This window comes from Protopterus annectens, chromosome 12.part0 (genome assembly GCF_019279795.1).
Source record: "Protopterus annectens isolate FY-2018-M chromosome 12.part0, PAN1.0, whole genome shotgun sequence".
In the NCBI taxonomy this organism is placed as follows: Eukaryota; Metazoa; Chordata; order Ceratodontiformes; family Protopteridae; genus Protopterus; species Protopterus annectens.
Genome location: NC_056746.1, coordinates 79,950,999 through 79,976,651, shown reverse-complemented (window position 1 = coordinate 79,976,651; position 25,653 = coordinate 79,950,999). Strand labels below are relative to the sequence as shown.

General features: G+C 39.2%; 1 protein-coding gene across 1 annotated transcript in view; it reads left to right on the top strand.

Moving 5' to 3' along the window:
- SLC5A11 (solute carrier family 5 member 11) overlaps positions 1–25,653 on the top strand; it is a 717,678-nt gene that overhangs the window by 550,207 nt on the left and 141,818 nt on the right. Inside the window, exon 10 of the mRNA XM_044089092.1 lies at positions 9,190–9,325. Within this exon, the coding sequence (XP_043945027.1) occupies positions 9,190–9,325 (136 nt within the window). The remainder of the gene's footprint in view (positions 1–9,189; positions 9,326–25,653) is intronic.

The window sequence follows — 25,653 nt, the reverse complement described above, 5'->3', positions numbered from 1 at the left end:
ATTATGAAAAAAATTGGTTGTATGTATGTTTGTTCATCCAAATAAGTTGTCTTTCGGCTTTTCCTGGTTAGATTTGTTAAACAAAAAAAATTATTTAAATGCTACAAAACTGATAGGAAAAGCAATATCACAGAAGTATGGTCAAGTGCTTTCATCCCTTAAGTATTAGGACAACCATAATTGTCAAGTTTAAGACTGTGTTTTAGCTTTTTAATGACGTACATAGGATATACTACTGTTCAGCTTAATAAATAACAGATAAAGTCCTACCACAGAAACAAAGAGCAGTAAGGCAAAGGAAGGGAAGAAATAGAATTCCATCATGGAAACATCAATTAGAGAAAACTACAATGCAACTAAGGCAAGAAGTGTCATGGTTAGAAGAATTTATAAGAAGGAATAGATCAACAAAAATGCTTACAAAGAAAGATATGGTAAAAGCAATTCACAGTATCAGAACAGGCCAAGGTCTGCCATACACTATTGAAAATAATAAACTAAAGATATCAGCACAAGTAGAAAAACTTAAAAGATATGCAGATAAGTATAAAGAAAAAAGTACAAAATATGCAATTTTTTGATGACCTGAAACTTTTTCATAGAGAACTGGGGAAAGAAAAAGAAATAGAAACACTGCCAACAAAAAAAAAGAGAAGAAATAGACACATTTTGGAGAAATATGTATGAAGAGCCTATGGAACATAACAAAGATACTGAATGGACTGAAACATTAAAAGAAACAGTAAAGAGTTCAAACGTACGAAACAAAATTAAGAATAGCTGCTAAATGGAAAACTACAGGCCCAGATACAGTACCTAACATCTGGATAAAAGTATTAATGTCTTTACACAAAGGTTTAGCTCTGAGTAAGAATGAATTATATGTGCATCTGAAACAGACAACAACCTGGTTAACAACAAGAAAAACAATACTCCTTCTTAAGAGTGAACATGCAAGCTATCCTAAAAACTACAAACCTATAATTTGCCTACTGACAATGTACAAACTGTATACTAGAATGACGTAGACAGTTTATGGTCATTTAATAAACTCAATCATGGCAACAGAATAAAAGAGTAACAAAAGAATGTCATATGGGACAAAGGCTCTTTTGTTGCTAAATAATGCCATAGTAGAAAACTGTAAAAAGGGGAATAATTTAAGTATGGAATGGATATATTACAAAAAAAAAAAAAAAAAAAGCATTTGACATCATCCAACATTCATAAGTGAGGGAATGTTTATAGATTTCTATAATACATCCAACACTGATCAATTACATTATGATGACCATGAAATAAAGGCAAACTACTTTGCCATTAAGCCATGATAAAGGACAAATTGTTATCCCAGGGATAAAAATTCAAAGGGGTTATTCTGTGGTGATTCCTGTCACTGCTGCTCTTTTGTCTTGCCCTCAACCCATTAAGCTGTCTGTTTAACAGATGATAGGCCATGCTTACAATCTGGCTCCCCAAAACAACCTTGTTTATAGATTTCTTCATCTACATTTTCTGGATGATTTAAAATTGTAAAGTTCATTAGATAAGGAGTTGAAAACATGACTACAAATGGTTAAAACTTTCTCAGATTATATAAGAATGACATTTGGCCCTGATAAATCTGCAATGGAACATTAAAAACAGGCCAGCTACAGCATCAAAAAAATATACTCCTGGGAAAGGAATGTGATATAAAGGAACTTAAGCAGGAGGGAGTGAATACATATTTGGGGGTAGACAGGATTGACAGTAAAACTTGAATACTTCAGAATACTTAAAGCGTTATTGAGAACTGCTTTGATATCTAGGAATAAATTCCAATTTATAAATCATTTTGCTTTACCTGCTCCAACTTACAATTTTTGGGGTGATTGACTATGCCCCAAAAAGGTTGGATTGTTAGACAGGAAAACAAGAAAAATGCTTCACGCTTATCAAATGATATATAGAAATCAGTGAATACCAAGATTATGTATTCCTTGCTCTGAAGGAGGTATAAGCCTCTTCAAACTCATTACATGTATATATATATATATATATATATATATATATATATATATATATATATATATATACACACACACACACACACACACACATATATATATATATATATATATATATATATATATATATATATATATATTCATATCTGCAGTTGTTGGACTGCATTCATATCTGCAGACTTCATGAGATTTAAACACGGTGAATGTTTTAAAACATGAGGAAAAGAAGTCTAAGACAACATCTTTGCTTAGTTTAACAGAGGGGTTTCTGTGTTAAGTGGGAATGTAAATCAAACCAGAAGTAGACAAAATCAGACATCAACTGCATGTGCCAAGAAAACAAAAAACAGAACAATGGATCACTGTTTCACCACAAGGCAAGGACATAGAAAAATGCATTCCAAATAACCACACCAAATGGATACTTGAAAGACAGATGTTTTAATAAATGTTAAGAGCTTTCATCCAAAACTATATGAATGGACTTCATCAGAAATAAAATAATATAAGGAGAATGATCAGATGAGAAGTAAAGAAAATTGCAAAAATCTGTACATAGAGTGGCAAATAGAGAGAACTCCTGGAACAGCCTCATGTTTACCAAGATTTGATGCAGGAATGGTTAAGGAAATTTGATCTGAAACAAAAAGAAAGGTTAAACATAGCAGCCCAGGATAATGGATTATAAAATGCCAACCACAAATGTTTTAATGTAGTAAAAAGGGATATAAGATCAAAATTAATATTGATATTTAAATGGTTGGCAACATAAATTGGTCATGTTGGAGAGACAGATATTTTCTTAGAGAATTCCTATTCTCTGGAATAGACTGCCCATCCATGTGAAGCAGGCGTCCTCCCTATCCCCATTTAAGAGGTGGACCAATGAATAGGTAATCAAAAAGTCATCTCTGGTCTACTGACTATGTGTCTGATGGACAGAGGCAGTCGGTAAATCACCCCCTATATAAATCAAATTTGAGAGTCACATTTGGGTTGCATGACTAAGCGTATATGGGCCCTAGTGGTCATTAGCCTAGTATACACCTGTGAACCTATGAAACGATGGGGGTGTGTAGGAGCAGAGGCAAGTCTTAGTTATGTGTATTTAAATAGTTGTTGAAAGTTGGAGAGGTTAGAAATAGATCTAATTTGCAGAGGGATAGTATTCCATTTTTAAGTAACGGGGTACAAGATGAGACTTTGGCTAGATGATTTGTGAGATTTATATATAGGGAGAAGATATTGTTCATTAGATCAAAGTGGCCTATTAGGTTGGTAGAAATGGAGCATAGGACTTTCTAGTCCTTGGGGTTCAAGGGGCCATTGACAGCAAACATACCACCATCGCCACCAAGGCCCTGCCCTGCAGGGCAGTTGTTGGTTTTGTGATTTACAGTGTGTGTGGAGATAAGCATTGTGATGCAGTTCAAGACAATTCAGTGCCTTAAGGGAAGTGCAGTCATGGGTGTGGTATTGTTTGTTGGCTGCAACCTTATTATAGCATGCCTCCATCTTATTTTTCACAGTAACCTAAACACTGATTCAAGAGGATGCATCCTATAAGATAGAAGGGAGTTACTGAGGATTTTTTTATTCCTGTAGAGCATTCCTAATTTTTGGTGATTTTTTTTTTTATATTATTTTGAATATCCTGTCAAATTTAAGGTTATCATCTATAATAATTCCAATAGGTTATATATGGGAAACTACTTCAATTTCACTTTTACTTACTGAAAAGATTTTGAAATTTGCTTTGCCTGATGTTTGTGGAAAACTCACAGTAACATTTGTTTCTTGAGGTTAGGAAACAGTTGGGCATTACAGAGCCATTTCTAATTGAGGAAAAAACTTCATGTGTAATATGGTGGAGTTGAGGAAGGTTATGGATGCACACAGAAGTGTGGAATCATCAGCATATTGTATAAAAGAGGCTGGACCTACAGAGGTATAGAGATCATTGATACAGATATTAAAGAGGAGGGAACCGAGAATAGAGCTTTGGTGTTCACCAGTGAAACTTGCAAGTTTGGTGAGAGAGTATTTTGCCATTTTACAGACTAGAGCCTGTCATTTAAATAGCTATTAAACACATTTGTTTCTGTTAGACAATGTAGTTTTTGTGTTAGAGTGGTTAACTTTCACTTGTTTTTTTCTGCAGAATGGGGTGTGGCTGTTTGGAGTATTAAGGTGTAATGTATTAAAAGTACTGACTACCTCACTGAGTGTGAGAGTTTTTGGCCAGGCCAATTAAAGGCTTTCAATGTATGATGAAGGAGTTCTTTATTAAAAATAGGTTACGTTTCTTGATGGTTTATGTCAGTGGGAAGAATTTCTATGGGTATGGGCTAGGAGGTGGTTGCTAAGTGAGTTTTGATAGGTTCCCAAGTTTGTAAATTTACTGGGGTAGAAATAAAAAATTCAGTCTAGAATTGTACTTTTACTGTCAGTATCTAGTGGGTGAGTTGGTAAGTTGTGTGTAATCATAAAGGTCTGTACTAGCTGAGGGAAAGTCTTATGTAAGGTTTTGCCAGTCAGTATGATATTTTCTTATAATATATTATTGGATGTCCAGTAGAGGATTTCTTTTTATTTCCATGGGGAATATAGACTGTGATGGCTCATAGGAATTACTTACTGTTAAGCTTTCACAATGGTGTAAGCATTACGACATTTTGTAATTTAGGGATGTTCAAATGAGGAAAAAGAGAGAGAGAGAGTTTATGAATTTGGATAAACTAAGGCTCCCTTACTTATTTTCTTACTGGGCCTGTCAGCCATGATAATATTATAATCTGCAGGGAGTAGCACAGTATCTTTAATGGTAGGCTTTAGCCAGGTTTCTGTGATGGCAAGAATATCAGGGTTATACTGTTATATCCAGGCATGTAGTTCTGTAATTTTGTTAGAAATGCTCTGCAGTTTGATATCGGCAATATTCTATGTTCTGGCAGACCAGTGGATGAATGAATGGGGTGATGAGTTTGATGTGCCAGTTTTATTAGTAAGCATAGCTGGTGGTTTAATGGTTGGATAGTACAGCTGGTTATTGGAAGAGTGACAAGTGGTGGCCGGAGATGGGTTAGTAAAGTTGCAGTTTTGTAGGGATGGTTCTTTACTAGTCAGATTAGTTATTTTTTTTCCAGGGCCTGAATGGGGGGGGGGGTATCATCATACTGTGGAATTATTCAGAAGTACTGCAACAATTTATATGAGACTTGTTTTGAGTTTATGTTTTGAATAGAAGTTCGTAACTTTGTACTAAGCTATCAACCACAGGGCATTTAAAAGCCTAGCTAGGCAACCCAACTCAGTTTTGCCTTCAAGTACATTGGACACCTACATGGTAGGGGTATATTAGCCTGGGATTAGTTAACTTACTGTCAGCCTCTGTTCTTCAGAGACATGGGGTCAAACCAGCAGTAAATTTCCAATTTTCCATTCAATGATCAAGGTTTTTCTTCAAAAGCGCCCAGGATTAACTCACTTCAAATGGATGGGAAGCCTTTTCCATAGTACAGGGATCCTCTGAGACAGATATTGGTCTCTCCAGCATGTTTTTTTTTATGTTACAGGCAAAGTTCAGGTCCTTGGATATAGCATTCATGCTACTGTTTGTTTTGTAGATGTGTAAGAGATCTATCAGAGCTAGGTCTGGGGATGCCTTATAAGCCAGGCAAAAATCACCTCTCAATAACCTGTAGGGAACTGAGTAAAGAGAAAGGGTCATATAGTGATCAGTGTCAGACAGGGTATTCATACCCTGTATTTTCCTAGTGAGAAACCTTTGATGGCATTCCAGCTGTTACAGGTGCCTGGTTAGGTACATGCCAAATGGGGCATTGTATTCAATTATGGGTCTGATAAGGGCCAAGTAGAGTGGTACTATAATTTCTTTAGCCTGAATGCCATATCCTTGCTTATGAGATGTGTGACATAGAATGATTTTCTTAATCAAAAAGGTACACATCAAACTTGGCTCACTCTACAGAGCAAGACCATACCCCATCCACACCTTGAAACAAGCCATAACCAGAACACATCTACTATCTACCCTATTATACACCTCACCAATTCTTATAAACATAAGAAAAACTGACATGCACAAATTACAAGCCTGCTATAATGAAACAGCTAGATTTGCCACAAACCACACTAATAGATCACACCACTGCAGAGTTCTCAAGCAACTAAAATGGCTAGAAATTTCTAACTTCTTAATTGTCAACCAGCTTACCATCACCCCCTCTATCATATGCTAACCTGACAATTGCCCTGCCATCAAAAACTCAGTACAATCCTATTCCAGCAAAAGATCCCTCTGATCATCAGATAAACTTTATTTGAGGTCACCAGAGCAAACAACAGTTACAGAGATGCCCTGTTCTCTAAAGAAATAGCTAAAACGTGGAACTCTAAACCTCAACATATACGTAACACAACTAACTCTTCTCAACTCAAAATACTCCTCAAAAGATCACTTATCAAACAGCTCTCTCTGCTCCTGTACCACAGCCGGATGATACTACAAAACACTCTCTCATCCCTCATTTCCTACCCGCTAATGCTCATCTCTGAAAAATGCCTGAACAATGTCCTCTTTTTTTCTCTTTATTGTATTAAAGCAAATAATATCAAATATTTTTTAATTACACATATGGCTTATCAATGTTTCATTCTTACTTTAATAATTATGTGGTTCCTTTTATTCTTCACTATTGACTTGCATTGCATATCTTGGACTTCTACTGTAGTCCACAAGATTTTGTATTTGTGCTGTTTATTCTACAAATGTTGTAATGATGAGCTTTTCTCCCCAGGCCTTGGCTGAAAATGAGCCAGTGGCCCAGGCAGACACTCCTGGTAAACAAATGTAAATAAATAAATAAAAATAAAATAATATCTTGGCTGCATATTGGTTGAAGGCCAAATTATTATCAACATATATTCCCAAATCTCCAGCTGATGGGTCATTTTTAGGGATGTTTTATCAATGGAGTAATTAGCTTGGGTGGACAACTTTCCAAAGGGCACTATAATGCATTTCTTTGCATTGAGCTTTGGTCTATGGATCTGGCACAAATCATTTATTATGTCAGAACCTTTTGTAGTATGTTATGTCTTGGTGGAATCTATGATAGCTCCCAATTTACAGTCATCTGCAAACTTGTTGAGCCAGAGGACTTCAGCATTAGCTGTGACTTCTGAGAAATAGATGCCAATCAGGAGAGGGCCCAACACAGAGCCCTGGGTTGGTGAGTAGCGGCAGTAAAGTATTTTGTGCTTAAAATAAAGGCAGTGTGAGAGGTTAAAAGGCAGGGAGCTATATTAGTATAGCTAATGCTAATTTTATAGTACACTAGGTAAACTACAGTAGGAGAGGTGTTTGAGATGCTGTTTCATTTTTAGGGAGAGCGGTAAAGTATTCCATGCTTTGGTGACATAGGTTGGGAACAGACTGTCACCAGCTGTGTTTCTGGATTTAGTGGTGTGGAGGAGCAGCATTTGGGTTGAGTGAAGGTGTCTATTTGCTTTGTAAGGCTGGATTAGCATTGGCAGAAATTAACAGTTTGTAGATTTATAGATGAGGTTATGATTAGTCACAGGTTGGGAGTAAGATAGTAAGTGGAGTAGTTTGAGCCAGTTTCGTGCTTTAACTGTTAGGCAGTAGTGGGATTTTTGTGGGTGATTTTCTGCCAACCTTTGCTAGTTTGTGATGGCATTGTTTGAGCTTTGAGAGCTGAGAGACTTAAAAGTTGGTGAAAATAGGGGTTGCGTAGAAAAATATTGGGAGTAGTACGTCAGACACCAAGTGTTTTCTGGTTTGATCAGTGGGGAAGGTTTTGACTCTGTATAAGAACCCAATTTGTTTTTTTTTTACTGTTTGTTGTATGTGGTAGTCAAACTTTAAGTTACTGTCACTGCAGATTCCAAGCAGATTAGTATTTGTGATGATCTCAGTTTTAGTGTTATTTGCTTACAGAATATCAAATGAAGGTTTCTGTGCTGAGAGGTGTTGTGGAATAAAAAGAGTAAGTTTGCATTTTGGGAGGGGGGTTGAGAAAATGTTGTGAGTTGGTTAATCAGGCTTCATTGGCACATGGCTCTTTTTGGAGGTTGTTTCCCCACACCTATCCAGGAAAGAAAAAATTAATTGATCACACATGACTTTGGTCAACTGCAGAGTGTGTTTGTGTGCATATACGTGTGCATGTGCATCTGTGTGTGTGCGCGTGTGTGTGTGTGTGTGTGTGTGTGTGTGTGTGTGTGTGTGTGCGTGTGTGTTTGTGTGTGTGCGTGTGTGTGAGTGTGTGAGTGTGTGTCTGTGTGTATGTGTGTGTGTGTGTGTGTGTGTGTGTGTGTGTGTGTGTGTGTGTGTGTGTGTGTGTGTGTGTGTGTGTGTGTGTGTGTGTGCGTGTGTGTGAGTGTGTGTGTGTCTGTGTGTGTGTGTGTGTGTGTCTGTGTGTATGTGTGTGTGTGTGTGTGTGTGTGTGTGTGTGTGTGTGGGCATGCGTGCGCGTGCATGTGCTTGTGCATGTGTGTGCGTGTGCACGTGCATGTGTGTGCGTGTGTGTGTGTGTGTGTAATCTGAACATGCAGAAGCAGTAAATACTCATTGTATTGTGACTACTGTTGCCTTTCCTTCCTTACCTCATCACGAGTAAACATGCAATGATTTCACCAGCAGCGCAGTATATGTACCCATGCATTTTAACATGCGATTTCTGCTCTTTGGCTGATGCTGATGAACCAGTACTGGTACCATTCTGGGGTCCATCAATATGGCACCTAACTTCTCACTCTCATTCTGAGTGAGAATAGCTGTGCCTTGGCTGTTCCTTGTATGGCCAATCAGCTGATGTTGTGATCACTAATCAGTCATTAATTGCTAGTGGTAGAAACAAATATTTTGTGTCCTTGAATACAAATTGTCATGCATTGTAGCAGTAATCAATAAGGACAGTTAAAGAGCGGGGGCTTCCGAAGCAGTTTGTTAAAGGAGTTGCTTCACAGTTTGGATAATGCACATTTATAAAACAAAAAGTACCAAACAGGATGAAAATGAACACACTACAGTGATAAATGAAACAGATATAAAGCTGAAGTATTGGAAAGGACATTAATAAACTGGACACTGGGACAGAATAATGTGAAATGCATTTGATTTTTTTACTTGTAGGTCATTGTTCAACGGTCTTTGTCTGCTAAGAACCTGAGCCATGCCAAAGGTGGTTCACTGCTTTCTTCCTACCTGAAGGTTTTACCACTTTTCATGATGGTAATGCCAGGAATGATTAGTCGCATACTATATACAGGTGAGTACTACTGATTTACATTGATACCTTACTGCCTATTAAATGTAGTAATCTGCAAACTTCAACCATATAATTGTTTGTAGTAACAAATTTGGAAGCTTAATGGACAAACATTCATGTTTTTCTGTTTTATAATACTGAAGAGTGCAGCCTTTTTTAAACCTCAGACATTTCCCTTAAATTATGGTTGTGTTAACTTAAAAACAAAGTTATTTGGCCAGTGTCAGACAGCTACTGACAACGGGATTTGTATTATTGAAGCCTCAAGATAGTTAAAAGCTGCATACATGAAATAACTTCAATGACTATCTGTGATATGTCTTCCTTTCTTCATTTGGTAGTCCATTCACTCTATGCTGTCAATCCAATTATACATATCCTCGTTGGTGTACAATGGCTTTCATTTTCTGCCACTGATAGTGGCTGAACAAACGCTAATATCAAATCTGTTGCTGTTTATTACCCATCTTTCTATTATACCATGTGCTGGCATAATTTATTCCTGTGCAAACCAGAGGTCGAGGGTGATAACCATGCCCTTGCTTTTGTTGGGATGATTCCAGTGGCAGATTAAGTGTATCTTGGGAGCTGGCCAGTTTTCAAAACTATGGCCTGTCACAGAATTTTTTGGACGTGCACACATGTACATTCTTTTGGATTCATGTTCCTGGTTGTTTTAAGTCTATACTTTCCTACAGGATTGTTTTAATTTATTTTTATTGTTTAATAAAACAAAACTTGAGTCTAAACTTCAAGTACTTTTTCCAGTAAGACGTAAAATACAATTTACTAATTAATAACAAAATTACTGATTTTAGAACATTTCAACCAAAACAGACCACTCAAAATAATATCACTCTAATCCACTGACTTTGTACAGATCAACTTTCCAACTGTGATTAAAAATAGTGAGAGGAAAGTATTCCAACTTACTTTGTACAAATTTACTCTAGTCCTGCAGAGTCAGAGAAATAATTGTTTAACTTGATCTATATACCTAATACACAAACAGCTTCTCTACCCCCAAATTATAGTCCCCATGTTGACTGTACACTTTAGATGTCTGATTATAGTAAAATGAATTAATAGTGATTTTGGACACAATGTAGTTCAAGTTTGTTTCACAGAAGTGCACAGTAAACTACTAATATTTCAACTTATTTCACACAAATGCCCAGCGCACTATTTAAGCTGAGCAAATGAGAAGAGAATAAGTTGCTTTCTTATAGCAACAGCCTCCATTCCCACCTGCACCCATCAGTTATAGCCACTTTGTTGTGCATACCTTATCTGATTTAAATAAAATAATAACACCTCATCCTCTAAGCACAGGAATTAGGGACAAAGCTAAAAAATAAGAATAAAATAATATTTGAGAATGTACCAAAGTCAAAGAAAATGTTAAATATTGCTTACTTATAAAGTTAGTAGAATAACAGTTGTTGTGTTAGCATGCATTTGAAGGATTTGTAGTCTGAAACTCAGATATCTGTCAGGATCGAGTGACTGCAATCTTCCATGATTTACCACCAAAATACACATTTTATGAGGAGCAGACCAAATAAATGAGGCAAGATCAGGAGCATTCTGCAAAATTTGGGACAGTTGAGAGCTATGAGAATTTCAGTTTTGTTTCACACAAACACAAGCTTTCCAACTTACTTTACTCCTAGTGTCAGCAACAGTATTGGTCTCCAACTAATGTTACCTTTTTTACAGTGCTCTGTATGCTTTGGCCGCCATCATATCATGCTGTTTTCATCCAATCCTAATTTGTCTAAAGGTTCATAGGTACATAGGAGATTACTAGGCTAACAGCTTAAGAGCCCTTACAAGCCTAGCCAATATAACATAATTTTATCTACTATATGGCCCCTTGGGGCACTAGGATGGCATGGATTTGTGCCCGTGCATTGAGTATCTTACATATCGCCTCTGTTCATAAGGGACATAGGCACTACCCCATGTGTGATAGCCTGCTTTGAAAACAAATGATAACAGTATGAATGCCGTTTCATCCTGACCTGATGTCTTTGATTTTTTTATCTATGTCATCCTTCTCAGTTATTTCTCCTAGATTCATTGACTGATTTTTATCTTTCTTTCAACAAGTGAATAAAACTCCCTTTCCTCTTTAAGTATAATAGCTGCCCTAGGAAATCTATTTAAGACACTTTTACAAAAAAGAATAAGAGCGATCTAAATTCTGCTCTACTAGCCAAATGGGTTGTAACAAGTGACACTATTATTTCTTAGGGCAAGTGTTCTCTGTTTAAAAATATATATCGCAAGCAGCTGAATCTAGTTTGGTATGTGCCCTGCGCACCTGTGACCCTCAGCTATTATATCACAGTGCCACTATCTGAATCACAGGCATACGTCTTCAGTGCACTATTGGCATCAGAAATGAATGTTCGTACTGCATTTGCAGTGAGAACTGAAGAGTTGTAGTGCTCTGTGAGTTGCATAAATTGTAACAGTTGCTTGATACAGTTTAAAAAGAGATGAGAGAATTTTGCTTCCCATGTCTGAGGAGAAGAGCCGTTTTTTGATGGAGTAGGTACATGAACAGCTAGTTACACAGTTACACTTCTGTATAAAGAAACAGACGAGTTGGCATTTAAATACTTTTCTTCTTGTGTTATACAGTAAAACACTAGTTTTAATGTCAGCAACTGTTGCATTAAGCATAGAGGCTAGATAAACTGAATTTTCAGTGCTGAACATGACAATTATAAAAAGAAATAATAAAATAATAATAATTTCAAATAGTCTAACCAGTGGACAGTTATGGGCCCTAACCAGTGGACAGTTATGGGCCCTCTGCAACTCTGGGTCCAGGTGGCTGCCCATATCACCCTATTACAAATCTCCACTGGAAGGCTCTGTTATCCCAGGCTTGGAACACTTTCCCTTCATGATTAACTGCATTTGCTGGTATCCAGCTAATGCTTCATTTTAGCTATCAACATTCCACTATAAAGCTGTGTTTAATAGGAGCTATTATGAACACTTTATAGTTAACTATTAAGCTTCTGCCCTATCTAAAGTGACCATTAGGTAGCAAGGCTGTAGACATTGCTGGGTACATTATACATCTAGTTTTAAGGAATGCTGGAAGAGTCTATCAGCTACACAGGCAGGCACATCACACACACACACACACACACACACACACACACACACACACACACACACACACACGCACACACGCATACACACACACACACACACACACACACACACACACACACACACACACACACACATGTGGTAGACACACACACACACACACACACACACACACACACACACACACACACACACACACACACACACACACACACACAAACCCACATACAGTCTTCTTGCTAAACAATTAATAAAGGTGCTATACTCACAATGCATAAGTTACAGAAAGAAGGCGAAATTGGGCTATGTCATGTGATCTCAGACACCAGAATGTGGGAGCAGATTGAGTGGTAGAAACTGAAGCTACAAGACTGAAACTCAGATGGCGATATCTCCTTAAAGAAGGAAAGCAGAGAAGGCTAGGCTGGCCTGGGGTCATTACTCTACAGCCACAAACTGCCCATTGGCTTCATTGTAACTGTAACTTACTGATGACATGATGACAGGTTGTAACACACACACACACATGCACGCACGCACACACATGCCTCAAAAACACACACACACACAAATGTAACTGGCCTTAGTGTGAGAGTAAAACATGTCTAAGCCAAATACATGTCTGCCTGTGCTGGAAATTGGCTTTTAGCATCCCCCTCGATAGAGTAGTCCTTGTATTCTAAGGACCACTGACAAAGTTGGCCACTGTTCTTTCTCTTGACCAATAGATTCCACTGTATATGCCAGTTACTTAATCATCCTGACTGACAGGTTTCTGTATTTAGGAAATTAAAGAAAAGCTGTTCTGCTTTGCACCTCTCTGTTAATTGCTTTGTACTGGCTATAAACAGATTACTTTCTGTTATAGTTTGAACTGGAGGGGAAAAGTGTTGCTAAATATCCCCTCGCTATTCTCTCCTCTTTCAGTCGCCAGCTTCCTTCGCAGGTATGTGCCATATATTATTACATTTATATTTGTTCTAAGACTGTAGAACAATGAATAGACCTTGGTAGCATGTTGTATTGTATCAATTTCATTCAAATCAGATGAGTTTTATGTATGATGAGTCTGTGCCATTTAACAAGTATTATTTTTTGTCAGTTTCTGGTGTTATGATATTTACATAACAGCCTTTTGATATACTGGTTAATCCCAGGAATGTTACTAAATGATGGTTTTATATTGTGCTTAGTATAGTGCTATGTTATGATAACTTGTCCTATAGAGCTCGATATGAACGCTGAATTACTGTGGTTTTCTATCAGTATACCTCCTGCTAACCTACTTTCAGCTCACATTTATACCCGTTTTAATCATTTCTCAGTTCTTATACTTTCACCATATTCTCTTGCTGTGACTCATTGCGGTCCTTCCTCCATCTCTTTTATAATATGTATTAACTTTATTGCGTCAATATAATATGGCAGTTTAGTAAAGTTTTTCTCTTTTCTTTCCTTTCGGAGCCTGTGGTCACTACATCCAACCCTAATACTGCACGTGCTCGGTCACAAAGGCCAACTCCCAAACGTTTTCACTGAGAATTTTGTCTTTGTACAATGTAAGCAAATATAACTTGAAGAACCTTGCAGTGTATTAACTTCATCTAGTCAAATGCCTGCCTGCCTCTGTTGGAAATTAGCTTTAATCACCCCCCCCCCCCCAATAGATTTGTCTCTGCACTCTACGGACCACTTACTAAGTTGGCTGCTGACCTTTCTCTTGACCAAGAGATTACACAGTATATGCCAGTTATGTAGTCTTCCTGTTTGACAGGTTTCTGCATTCAGGAAATTTATTTATTTATTTATAGTTTGTTTGCCAGGATAGTCCATTGGGCCACAAAGAGCCCATTTTCAATGGAGTCCTGGGGAGAAAAGCTCCAGAAAATTACAGATTTAACATAAGAGTAAATTATTAGAGAAATGTAATGTGCACAAATGAAGCAAAATTAAACAAATAGAAAAACACATATTTTTTATTTATTTCTTTTTTATTTTACATTTGTTGACTGGGCTAGTCTAACTGGATATATGAACATTTTCAGTAGAGGCCCAGGGAGAAAAGCTCCACATAAAAAACAAGAACAAACAAAACATTACAACTTCAGTTACAGTTCACTTGTCAGACACAACAGGTGTTAGATGGTAACTTAGCATTCATGATTGAAAAATAGCAAAAATTTGTAGAGTGCACATATTAGTACAATGCAATAAGAGTAATATTTACAAACAGTCAAAGTTTTTAACAGTTTAACATATTAGCACAATGCAATAATAGAAACAGTCTAAATCTTTTAACAGTTATGCTAATTCATGCAGTTAATTTCTAGGCTAATGGATTGTACCATTCTAGGAGTTATGCTATTTCCTAGAGTTTATTAGGGGTACAAAACAATGGGAGGCTATTGTGAATTATAGGTTCATAGGTAGATACTAGGCTATCGGCTCAAGGGCCTACATAAGCCTAGCCAACAAGGTTCCCTGGCTTACGCCACCCAAGAAAGTTATTTTCCTGTGCCACTGTCGAGCAGAGTCACAGAAGTGATCCCTGGGGTGTATTTCCTATTTCCCACCCACTCATCAAGATTTTTCTTGGAGTGCTAATGAAGAACTTTGCTAGACATAGATGGGTAGCCTGTTACAGATTATGGAAAGTCTCTGGCACAGGAATCTATCCCTCCAACATGTCCTGTTTATTGTGGTGACAAAGTTTAGGTCCCTAGAGCGTGTAGCTCAGAGGGATTGGGATTTCTTTAGGTGTAGCATATCCAACAGCTCTGGGTTTGACATAGCTTTATATGTTAGGCAGAGATCACCTCAGAGTAGGCGATATGCTATGGAGTAAAGCTGGAGTTTTTTGAGACGGTCAGTGTAGGGCATCAGTTTGAGGCTAGTAATCCTCTTTGTGAGGTACTTCTGTGACCTTTCCAGCTGCTGCAGATGTCTTGTGAGGTACATTCCAAAATGGGCATTGTACTCTATAATGGGTCTAATGAGTGTTGAGTAGAGAGGAACAATTACCTCTTTTTTACTGGATGAGAACCCTTTTATGATGAGGTGTGCCACGTAGAAGGACTTCCTGACTACTGTGGTGATGTGACTATCAAAGGAGAGACTACTGTCCACCTGGGTCTCAAGGTCTCTTATCACACATTCGGTGTTAAGTAGATTTCTGCCTATGTGGTAGTTCATGGGTACAGAGTTTTTACCAAAAGGGATGACACTGCACTTATTGGCATTGAGTTTGAGGCCATGGCTCTGACACCAGGCATCTTTCTCAGCGAGGCCCTTCTGTAGGATGTCCACATCATTTGGGGACTTGACTATGGCTCCTAGTTTGCAGTCATCTGCGAACTTCATTAGCCAGAGGCCTTCTGTGTTAGCCTGTACTTCAGAGATGTAGATACCAAACAGGAGAGTTCCCAGGATGGAACCCTGTGGTACTCCATTTGTCACTGCTTTGAGGTCATCTTTAGATATAGCTATATTTAGATTTAGCTATAAGATAGCTTATAGAGAGTAGCTATAGTGTAGGGAGATTATGTGGGGTGGGAGCAAGAACATTCCCATAGTGAAGTTAGGTGTATGTGAAGTAAGGTTTTGAATAAAGAGAGGCTGCTGGTCATATGGATGAGAGGTGGGAGGGAATTCCAATGGCGTGCTAGAGAGAAGGACATTAGATGTTTGCCTGGTGGACAGGCAGGTTTATGCAGTTCAATTAGATTTTTGGAATTAGATCTCAAAAGTCTATTTTGTTGGTGCATTTTAAAGGTGGTGGCAAGAGATGGACAGAGAGAGGGGGTGAAAATACGTTTGTGTGCTTGGACACTTTGAATGTAGATGAGGTAATTGGACAGCTCAAGCCAATTCAGTTGTTGTAAGGCAGTGCAGTGATGGGAAGTGGATCTATGGCTATTGTTATTTTATTATAGCAAGAGGAGAGTTTAGTCTTGAGGAAGGATTGGAGGTTAGTAAGGATAGAGGCACCTTATAGGAGGGATGGAATAAGGTAAGTGTTGGCGAGGGTGAGCCTAGTGGAGGGAGAGATGTAACAGTTGTGGCGGTAAAGCATGCCTATTTTTTTGTGAATTTTGTTTTATATTTATTTGTAGATGATTATCAAACTTTAGCTGGTCATCGATCAGGACTCCTAGTAGTTTAGCATTAGAGACTATTTCAAGAAGAGTATTATTTTGACTGGTGAGTGAGAATGAGGTTTTATCTAGGGTGGTGGTTTTGGAAGCAGTAAATATCATGAGTTTAGTTTTAGTAGCATTGAGTACTAGATGGTTATCCATCATCCATTGCTCATTGCTCAGTGGAGGAGACGGCATCTTGGGTTAATTTAACTAGGGTGGGTATAGAAGAGGCAAAGCAGATTACAGTTGAATCGTTGGCATATTGGATAAGGTTGGCATTTGGGATGGCTTGGTAGAAATAGTTTATGAATATATTGAATAGAAGGGGGCCTAAAACTGAACCCTGGGGACACCTATGATAGTATTGAGAAAAGGGAAGGTGGCTTTTTTCCATCTGACTGCTTGTTGCCTGTTTGAGAGGTAACTGGTAAACCAGTTAATAGAGGAGTGGGATAGCTTTAGTTTGGAGAGTTTAGTGAAAAGAAGGTTATGAGAGATAGTGTCGAATGCCTTAGAGAGGTCAAGGAGGAGAGTGGACATGATGCAGCCAGTGTCACGGGCCTTATTAATGGTTTCTAGGAAGGAAAGGAGAGCTGTGGTAGTGCTATGGCCAAGTCTGAAAACATGTTGAGTAGGGGTTAGAAGTTGGTTGTTTATGAGGTAAGGTAGAAGTTGTAGATGGATGCATTTTTCAATAAGTTTAGAAATGGGGAATAAGATAGTGATAGGTCGAAAGTTTGTGATATTATTGTTCATAGGTTCATAGGTTGGTACTAGGCTAATGGCTCTAGGGCCTATACAAGCCTAGCCATAACAATTCCCTGGATATTTCTTCCCACAATATTTACTTCTCTGGACCCCTGTCTAGCAGGGCAACTGACATGATCCCCGGGGTGAATTTCCTATCTCCCATCCAAACATCAAGGTTCCTTTTGAAGAAGGCCAAGGAGGCGCTCTGCTTGACATGTATGAGCAGTCTATTCCAGAGTATGGGGAGTCTCTGGGTCAGGAACCTATCCCTCCAGCATGTTTTGTTCATTGTGATGACAAGGTTTAGATCCCGGAGTGTGTGGCTCTGAGGGATTGGGATTTCTTTAAGTGGAGCATGTCCAACAGCTCAGGGTTTGACATGGCTTTGTATATTACGCAGAGATCGCCTCTGAGTAGACGATATGCCACAGAGTATAACTGGAGTTTTTTTAGATGGTCAGCGTATGGCATCTGCTTTAGGCCTATGATTTGTTTAGTGAGGTATTTCTGTGGCCTTTCCAGCTGTTGCAGATGTCTTGTGAGGTACATACCAAATGGGGCATTATACTCTATAAAGGGTCTAATGAGGGATAAGTACAGTGGGACAATGACCTCCTTTTTTCTGGATGAAAAGCCCTTGGTGATGAGGTGTACCACATAGAAGGATTTCCTGACTGTTGTGGCGATGTGGTTATTGAAGGTGAGACCACTGTCCACCTGTGTCCCTAAGTCTGTTATCACACTTTCAGTGTTTAGTGTACTGCCACCTATGTGGTAATTCACGGGTGCATGCTTTTTCCCAAAGGGGATAACTATACATTTCTTGGCATTGAGCTTGAGCCCATGGCTCTGGCACCAAGCATCTGTTTCTGTAAGGCCCGTTAGAGTATCCACATCATTTGGGGATTCAATAATGGCTCCCAGTTTGCTGTCATCTGCAAACTTTGTTAAACAGAGTCCCTTAGTGTTGGCCTGTACTTCAGAGAAGTAGATGCCAAACAAGAGATGTCCCAGGACTGAGCCCTGATGTGCTCCACTTGTCACTTGTCTGGAGCTGGATTTGGAGTCGGCTACTTTTACAGTCTGGGTTCTGTCAGTAAGCCAGTTGGCAACCCATTGAGTGACATAGGGATTTATGCCTAGCTTAGTAAGTTTATCTATGATTCCAGAGTGGGGGATAGTGTCGAAGGCCTTGGCGAGGTCCAGATAGGCTGTGTGGGCCACCTTACCCTCTTCCACAGCTCTGGAGACTGATTCAAAGAAGCCAATCAGGTTCAGGAGACAAGATTGGCCCTTCACAAACCCAAACTGGGTGGGGTCCAGTGTTTGAAGGTTGCCAATGTCTTTGTTTATAAGTTCCATGATAATGTGTTCCATGCCCTTGCAGATCAGGCTCGTCAGACTGATGGGATGGTAGTGTCCGGGATCCAAGGTGGATCCTCCCTTGTGGAGTGGGATAACTCTAGCTGTGCGCCACTCAGTGGGCATGAAGCCCGAGGTGAGGCTATGATTAAACATGACACTTAGGTGAGGTGCCAATTCATTTTGTAGTTCATGTAGTACATAGCCTGGAATGTCATCTGGTCCCATGGATGCTGTATTCTTAGCTTTGGAGAGTGTGGTTTCTACCTGTGTGGCCATGAGTGGGGTGAAGTTGGCACTAAATTGATCTGCCAGGATATTGGCAATATCCTTGGGATCAGTATATTTAATGCCATTCTGTTGAAGCTCAGAGCAGATCTGAGCATTGCCATTTAGATTCTTGACATAACTATAGAATGCCTTGTGGTTGTCTTTGGAATCTCTGACAATTTTATTTTTGTAACTAGCTTTTGAGGATTTTATGAGGGATCTCAGCTTTTTATTGAGGCTGGTGAGGGAGTTTTTTGCATCCTGGGATTTTCCTCTTTTCTGCAGCAGTTTCTTCCTTCTGTTGTATAGTTTGTTTATTGCAGAGGACCACCAGATTGGCTTCCTTTTTTTGGAGGAGAGCATCTTGGTTCTATTTGGGATGGCATGATTCATGCACAAGTGGATGTGCTGGTACAGTGCCTTAGTGTAGGATTCTGCAGTCAAACTTTCAGATCCCATCTGCATGGGTGTCATGAAGTTTGTCACTTCTGACTTCAGTAGCATGAAGTTGGCTTTGGAGAATTTTTTTAAGGAGGTTTCCTTACTGGGGGGTGGGGGTGGGATGTGGATGTCAAGGGTGATTTGCTTATGGTCAGACCTGACCAAAGAGGGGGTGACCACTGGTGTGGAGCATCTTTCTCCCATGTTGGTAATGACCAGGTCTAGGATATTGGAGCCCCTGGTGGGACAATGGATTAGTTGTTCCAGGCCGTTGGAATTTATGAATTCCAAGAACCGTTGGGAAAAGGAGTTGGTACCCGAGTAGTTTCCCAGTTAATGGCAGTGTAGTTGAAATCACCCAGTATTAGGGCGTTTGGTTGTATCTTAATATTTTCCAGTATGTTTAGAAAGGTGTAGTGAGAATCTTGGGGCATGGTGGGGGAACTGTAGCAAGCTACAATTTGGATTGCAGCCTTACCAAGTGTTAGTTGCACCTTGAGAATTTCAGATGCATTGTGTTGGGCAACTAGCCTGGAGGTGTGAATATCCTTGGTGAATATGGACACTCATCCACCTTTAGTGTTTCAGTCTTGGTTTTGTGGCCGAAAAGTGTGGTAAGAGTTGTAGCCTGGTATTGCAGGGGTGTTCTCTGGAGCCTTGAAACAGGTCTCAGTTACTGCACAGAAATCGATGTTCTCCATTTTTAGGAGTGCCTCGAGAGAGTGCATTTTGAGGTTTAGACTTCTAGCATTGAGTAGCATTACCTTCAGATTTTGCATACTTGTATCTGTTATGGTGGTGGTTTTGTCCTTTGAACTTTGCCTAAAAAAAGACACTATAGAGGTGGTAAGAGCTTTAGCCAGTAACCTGAATCTCAGGGGTGACAGGTGCAGACCATCTCTGACAAAGCATCGTGGTTTGTTGATCATGTCTTCCCAGGCAGACAGATACTGGATCCCCTTTGAATGACACCAGAAGCTTAGCCAATTGTTGAAGTCAGTCATTTTATCCTTATACTGTGGTATCATTCTGGGTGAAGCCAGGATGCTACTTAGGGCTAGGGTCATACCTGCCTGGGCCACATGATCTGAGAGCTCTTCCATGTCTCTTTTCATGTAGTCCAGGGAGGTACATCTCAAGTCATTCACTCTAACATGGACAATGACAGAGTCATATTTGTACTTGTTGTGGAGTGACTTGAGTGCATGCGTTATGTGGCGGATCCTGGCACGTGACAGGCAGCTGACTGTAATTTTCTCTTTGTTCAGCCTGGTGAGTGGGACAACAGTGTACCTGGCTATAGAGTCACCTATGACTAAAGTGTTGGGTACATTGATTTGCCTTAGGAGCTGTTGTTGGGTGGCACACTAGTGTTGTGAGCTATGTGTCATTTTGGTTGTGACTGGTGTTTGCGTTTCAGCTTCTGAGGTCCTTGTTGCTTGGGCAGGTTAATGTTAAGGGCCTCTGCATATGTGGGTTTAGTGTTGCTATGTGTGGGTGTTGATGGTGTGGATTTTGAAGGGCTATGAGTTGCTTGAGGTGTAGTGCAGGTGTTACCCTTCTCCTCTTGACTGTTTAGCACAATCTTGGCCAGAGAGAGCTTTGCTTCCAGTTTGGCTATGTAAGTGCATCTCTCGCATGTTGTAGTGTAGGGTGGTATGAGGATAGGGTTGTCTGTGTACATGAGGCAATTGCCGCATTGCCCCAGTATGCCCAGATTCACCAGGTGGACAGGAGAAATCACTGGAAGCTGGCCCTTGGACATGCCTGTTTAGGTGCTTTTTTTGTAAAGTATAACAGCTCTTTTCCCTTACCTTTGTAAGGTACTTTGCAATTATAGGTTGTTTAGTGCCTATGATTAATTTCTCCTTATTGACAAGGAAAGCTGAGTGCCTGAATCAGTTTCAGGCTTCCTAGTGCTTTCTTGTAAAATTTAAGAGCTGTTTTCCTTTACCTTTGTAAGGTACTTTGCAATTATAGGTTGTTTAGTGCCTATGATTAATTTCTCCTTATTGACAAGGAGAGTTGAGTGCTTGTATCAGTTTCAGGCTTCCTAGTGCTTTCCAGCAGGTTCTAGAGCAAGTGCTAGTCACAGGGGTTCATATTTTAGTACTACTACTGAGAATCCAGCTAGTTCTAAGGGAAAGTTTGAAGAGCAGACTTTCTGGCACCTGGAATAGTTTAACTGTAGCCTCGCAGTGCTGCACGATGTGAAAAATGTGCAAACACACGCGTTTCTAAGCCAGAAAGTTGAAAGGGATAGAAATCAGCCCAAAAAGACTAATACAATTACAATTTCAGAGCTGGAAACCACTCCTCTAGTGTTAGATTGCAGTACAATGCTCACCACTCCCACTGGTAAGCAGTAGGACTTCCCTCTACCACAGCAAGGTCTGGATAGCTCTGAACACAGAAAATAAAGTCCTGAGACAAGCAAAGCCTGGGATATGGACTGGCTAGGAAAGGTGGGAAACGAGCAAACAAGATAGTATTTTTTTTGTTAAAACAGGCTAAACAGTGCAATAATACAGTAAACACAGTAAAGGTTAACACACTTGAGTGTGTAGTCCTGAACAGTAAATACAATTAAAACTCTACAAAATTAGCAATTTAAAACTTTTTAAATGAAGCAATGTAAGTACACAATTGAAAAATGATTTAAGAGGCAGTAATACAGAAGAATAAGTAGCTAGTCTACATATACAAAGAAGTCTATATATACAGAAAAGCAGCTAAAACACACAAATAATGCAGATGCAGCACAACCTAGAGCACTTGAGTTGTAGCAATTTTAAGGCAAATACAGTTATAATAAATGCTCTAAAATATACTCTACATTTCCAAAATGTTTGAGAAGCACAGTCAGAACACAAGAAGATTCAGGCAATTTTTTTTTGAAAGGGAGAAAGGAGGAACAGAAGGCCTTCTCATATGTTCGCTCTGTATTAGGTAGAATGAGCTAATGACACTAGACTAGGGGAAGTGTCCCAGATCAAATTTACAGTAGGGGCGGACAACTGCAAAGCCACCAAGTATATCAACAAAACACCAACAGGGAGGGATGGTGGGGACCAATACTAAAGCTATTAGCCTACATTCTTTAGACAGTAAACACTACAGAAAGCCACACAATGAAAGTTTTTAAACAGATAAAGGAGCAAAGAGTCTCTACAGAATGCTTTTAACTGCAAACAAATCAGTTACCCCTGCAGATTAGTTAACAGCAATAACATGCAGTGAAAACTATGCAGCAGGCAATAAAAAGTGCTATATATAAATTGCTAGAAACAATAATCAGTATAAATAAGCCAAAAAAACAGGATACTTATATATCTCAGATCAGAGTTGTAGTCAACACCCCTCCTCCACTCTGCTCAGTGTGTATAGACAGAAATCTTCTCAAAGTTAGGGCTTAAATACCAGAAGATACAACTTTAGACAACTTTTTTTTTAAAAAGCACAAAAGAACCAGCCCCCACTAGCCAGCAGCCAATTAAGACAATCCAGCCAGAAAGGTAAAGAAAGGCTTCTGCTAATTCAAGATGGCCTTTTCATGTGCTTTGAACAATCACTGTAAAGACAAACAGGCCCAGAGCCAGAAAATCTGAACTAGGACAATACTAAAGCTATTAGCCTACATTCTTTAGACAGTAAACACTACAGAAAGCAACAAAATGAAAGTTTTTAAACAGATAAAGGAGCAAAGAGACTCTACAGAATGCTTTTAACTGCAAACAAATCAGTTACCTGTGCAGATTAGTTAATAGCAATACAATACATTAAAAAGTATGCAGCAGGCAATAAAAAGTACTATATATAAATTGCTAGAAACAATAATCAGTATAAATAAGCCAAAAAAATATCTTTATGGAGTGGAATAATAATGGCTTTTTTCCGGAGCTGGAGAATTTGACATTCAGCAATAGATTGATTTATAGGAATGCAGATGGGAAGAGCTATGCCGTCTGCGGCAACTTTTACGAAATATGAGGGTATATCATCAGGGGCATTGGAGACAGGTTTTGATGTTATTAGAAGTTTTTTTTATGGTGGCTGTAGGGATGGGGTTGAAGGAGAAAGGAGGAGGTTGGGAGCAGGAGATGCTAGGGGAGGGAGGGATAGGTGGAAATAAGGGTGGGGAAGCTGGATGGGAAGTGAAGGATGATGTAAGTTTACTTATGGAATCGATAAAGAAAGTGTTACATCGGGTGGCTAAGTCCAAGTCAGAGGCATCTGGATCATGGCAGGGGTTTCTTTTTTGCCAGGGTTGAGAAGAGAGGAGATTCCATGCCAGAATATTTTGGGATTGGTGTTATGGTTGGTTTGGAGTGTAGAGAAGGAGGCTTTGCGGTCTAAGATAATAAGTTTTTTTACTTTGCTACGAAGTGTTTTTAATTAATTAAGGGTGGTGATAGTTTTATTTTTGGAGTAGAGTTTCCAGGCTTTATCCCAGAATTGCATGGCTAGTAAGGTATTTTTGGTTAGCCAAGGTACAGGATTGCTTCTTATGCATTTTGTTTTCAGAGGGCAAAGGAGTCAAGCAAGTTGAAGAAAGATGAGTTAGAGTAGATAATAGCATTTTCTAAGGGAATGGTTTTAGTGGGTTCCATTTCATTTTTTAGTGCATTTGCGAATGTGCTAGGATTAAAGTTTTTTAGACAGTGAGTGAAGGTGTAGGTATGAGTTAGTTGTATGGAGGAGGGAAGACGGTGGGCAAAAGTGGGGAAGTGGTCACCTAATGGGTCGGGCAGAGTGCCACTATCAGAGATGTAATGTGGATGAGAAACTAGAATCCAGTCCAGGGTGCTTCCAGTAAGGAAGTTCTTGCAAGGCATAGTTGTTGAGTTAATAAGCTGAGTGAAGTTGTACAAGTTTATATTAAGTGAGTTTGTAGGAGATTGAATTGTTGACCAGTTAATATTAACATCACCCAGGATTATAGTTTCATTAGTGATGTTGTTAGAGAAACAGGAATATCTTCAAGGGTTGAGATATTGTCTCCAGGAGAGATATAAAGGGAGAATATGCATATAAGTTTATGTTTGTTTATATGAAGTAGGGCTGGAATTAGTTCTGCCTTGCCAAATGTGGGAATAGGTTTGGTATACGGGGTAACTAGGAACCAAAAAACAAAAATTGCAACAAAACAACTCCCGAAAGCAGGAGTAGGTGCCACAAATGTATCCTGGATGAGCGAGCTTCCAAGTGAAGCAACAAAACCAAAATTAGCTTCAAAAAACTGAGGTAACAAACCACGCTGGTGCGTTTGGTAGTAAATAAAATCCAATAGTTTAATGAAAATAGTTTTCATTAAATTATTGGATTTTATTTACTACCAAACGCACCAGCGTGGTTTGTTACCTCAGTTTTTTTAAGCTAATTTTGGTTTTGTTGCTTCACTTGGAAGCTCGCTCATCCAGGATACATTTGTGGCACCTACTCCTGCATACGGGGTAACTAAGTGGGATGATGAGTAGATGAGAGTGACTCCCCCTCGTTTTTATGTGTTCTGTCTTTCCTAATTATGGAGTAGTGGGTGGTGTTAGTTCAGTGTCTTTTATATGGGGTTTGAGTCAGGTTTCTGAGATGGCCAGAATATCAAGTTGGTTATGGAGAAGCCAGGCATGGATGTTAAGAATTTTGTTGCATATGCTCTGAACATTTAGAGCTGTGAAATGGAGGGGTTTACCAGTCTTGGGATGAGGATGGGATTGAGAGGTTGAGATGTTTGGGTGAGAAGGGTCAGGGTTTGGGTGAATGTTGCTGGAGAGAAGGATAGAGATGAGATGGCAGAAGAGGTATTTGAGTTGCCTGTTATGTAATCTATGAGGTGTAAGCTTTATGAGGATGTGGCTAATATAGATGTGAGTAGAGTTTTTGAGGTTAGGTAAGAGTTTGTAGGTGAAGAGCATACTATTATTGAAGGGGTAGAGACTGGGTGATATGCAGGTTGAGGAATATGTTTGCATCATGGAGAATGGGTTAGTTGTATGAAATGGGAGTGGGTGATTTGCAGTGAGAGGTTGGGTGAGATAGGTTAGGTAAGATATGGTAATAAGTAGTAGTATTTGAGTTAGAAGTGAAAGAGGTTTGGTAGACATGATGACTATTCAGGATATAATGGGGAGTGGGTTTAGGATTAAGTAGATATTAGTAAAAATTTAAAGTATGGGTTTGGGTACCTAAGAAGGTAATACAGATAGTTTGTGTTAATGTGGTAAGAAGTTTTGGCAT